The sequence below is a fragment of the Nicrophorus vespilloides genome, unplaced genomic scaffold (assembly GCF_001412225.1).
Source record: "Nicrophorus vespilloides isolate i.1.1-1 unplaced genomic scaffold, Nicve_v1.0, whole genome shotgun sequence".
NCBI classification, from domain to species: Eukaryota; Metazoa; Arthropoda; class Insecta; order Coleoptera; family Silphidae; genus Nicrophorus; species Nicrophorus vespilloides.
The window spans coordinates 1-2,483 of NW_017099380.1; the positions used below are offsets into that span (position 1 = coordinate 1).

General features: G+C 36.2%; 1 protein-coding gene across 1 annotated transcript; it reads left to right on the forward strand.

Annotated features, from left to right (window-relative positions):
- Window positions 1-1,672: 1,672 nt before the first annotated feature.
- On the forward strand, window positions 1,673-2,135 carry LOC108564427 (the record flags this gene model as incomplete). The annotated part of the gene is made up of 1 exon (XM_017923475.1): window positions 1,673-2,135. A coding segment is annotated over one exon (290 nt), but the record flags the coding sequence as incomplete, so codon positions are not given.
- Window positions 2,136-2,483: the final 348 nt, after the last annotated feature.

Here is a 2,483-nt window from a genome sequence, read left to right on the forward strand (position 1 = left end):
TTACACCCAAACGGCTATAACCACAGTAATATATCGATAGTTGCTAGATTCCACAAACATTCAGCTTTCATATGCATCTTTTGGATTCATTCTATCTATTATAGGTTTCGAGAAAATCAATGAAATGTGAAAACACTGCTTTTTCGAGCATTTTTTAAACTTTGAACACGAATTACACCCAAACGGCTAAAACCACAGTAATATATCGATGCTTGTTAGATTCCCCAAACATTCAGCTTTCATATGCATCTTTTGGTTTCATTCTATGTATTATAGTTTTCCAGTAATTCAATTAATAACCTAACCTTACTTATTATTTTGACAGTTTGTCAAAACAAGTTTCACAAGTAACATTGAATTTGCATAGTTTTGTTTTAATAAGATTTCTTTGTCATTTGTAAATTTAAAAAAGTAGATAATGTAGCAGATGTTATAAAAAAAACCACTATGTTACAGTCATATGTTCAATGATAGCGTTAATAAAACTGGGAAAGTCGTAAACCGACTGGAAACACAATTTAATTCTCCATTTTATGTGCATTCAATATGCAAAGCTTTATGTCAGTTGAAGGAAGAGTGACATGTTGCAGAATCATGAACGTCGAAAACATCGATACTCTTTACGAAACGCTTCAAGTGTTACATGAACCATACGCAAAATACACGAAAAATTGTAGTAAACTGAATGCTGTAATTTACAAATTACAAACTGTAATTAATTTAAATTGAATCGAAATGAGTATGTGTATGCAGATAGTTTACCTTGCGCAAATTAGTTGTGCGATTCACTTTAAACTCTCGGATAAATCTTTGGCGGAAGCGGCGCATTTCAATCCGCTTCAGGAGAATCCAACTTAAACCAGGCTGTTTGTAGTGAACGCACGTATCGACCTACGCGATTCATACAGACACACCTACACTCTTCGCAACATCAACATAAAACCCAAACAATTTGAAAAACCCTAAAAACAATGTTTATTTTCTTTTACTTTGATTCTCGAAGAACTCAAAACAATGCGAATTTATTACAGCTTTTGTTTGTTGAAGCAGTGAGGTAATTAATCAATTAAAGCGAGTGTCGCAAAGTGAGATTTAATTATATTGCTCTCCTCACTAACTTTATCTCATCCTCTTCTTTTTTTTCTTCTTTGCGTCCTCCCGACGTGTCGTCCTTCGCCGTTGGGCTTAAATTAAGTTACGCTCCTTTTTCCGACCGTCCACTTAATCAGACGTCTTCGCCAATTCTCGACGAGATTCTCGTTTCCTAATTAAAACCAATTTGTCAACAATTTTCTATTTCATTAAGTTGTTGAAACAACCTGAAAAAAAAACCTCAAATAAAATATATTTTTTCTTAATTATAATCCAAATAATCTAGTGACACAAATTTCGTTTCGCTCTTGAAAACACGATGACTCTTTTTGTTGAAAATGTATTATGAAATTTCATCAATTTTTTGTTATGTGACATTTTGCGAGATGAATACTCTTGCATGATGAAATTGTATCTCCAATTTAATATATATTCACGTGAGCTATGCGAATGCTCAATTTAATTAAGTTCAATATGTTATGGTTAGACGTTCGCTTTACCCGGCGCATCCACCCATACGCTGTCTGTATTTTACCCTATTGAGTCTGATTGTTTTGGGTTTCGTTTTTCGTGTTCGCAGGAATCGTGAACAGAGGAGATTCGTTCCGGAGACGGCGATCGAGGAGTAACAGTCTTTGTCCCCCGACGATGGGTGGTGGCGGAGGAGGAGGTGGGACACCGTCCCCCGTCTGCGACGACATCGATCCCACTCTGCACGATACGGCGAGGTACAGTGTCGCCCTTCTGGGCACCCAGGGGGTGGGCAAAACCGCCCTTATCAGCCAATTCATGACATCAGAGTGCATAAATGCTTACGACAGACAGAAAGGTACGTACTTACTGCTGCGAAAAAGCAAGACCGCAGCATGATGATGATTCCCCTACCAGTCTCCAGCTTCTTCTGCCATCCGAAACTTTCCCTAAGCTCGGTTTCGCAGTTTACACGCGTTCCGACCGACCCAAACCACCTCAGTTCTAATCCTGGAACAAAACACCCATTGGCTCACCGAAACCACAATCATATTTGATTACACAGTCCATTAAAACCCTCCATCTATCATCAAACATATCAACTTCTATTAATTAACAATTAAAATTTCTTATTTAAATGATTTCATCAAAAAAAACTACACTTTTCACTTTCATCAAAGAAAATAAAAATACATGAAGTAAAAGTAAAATAGTTTTAGTAAGTAAAAATATACATTATTTCCATAGAATGATGACTTAGTTAATATACTAAAACAATTATTGCAACAATTTAATTACAAATTAAAAGTTGTCGCAGAATTAGCAGTCGCCTACTGTTTCCGACATTTTTGTTTTATTTTGTTTTTCGTGGGTTGACAGCTTACCTAACTGTGTTGACAGTTCACATGAGGGATTTTTTT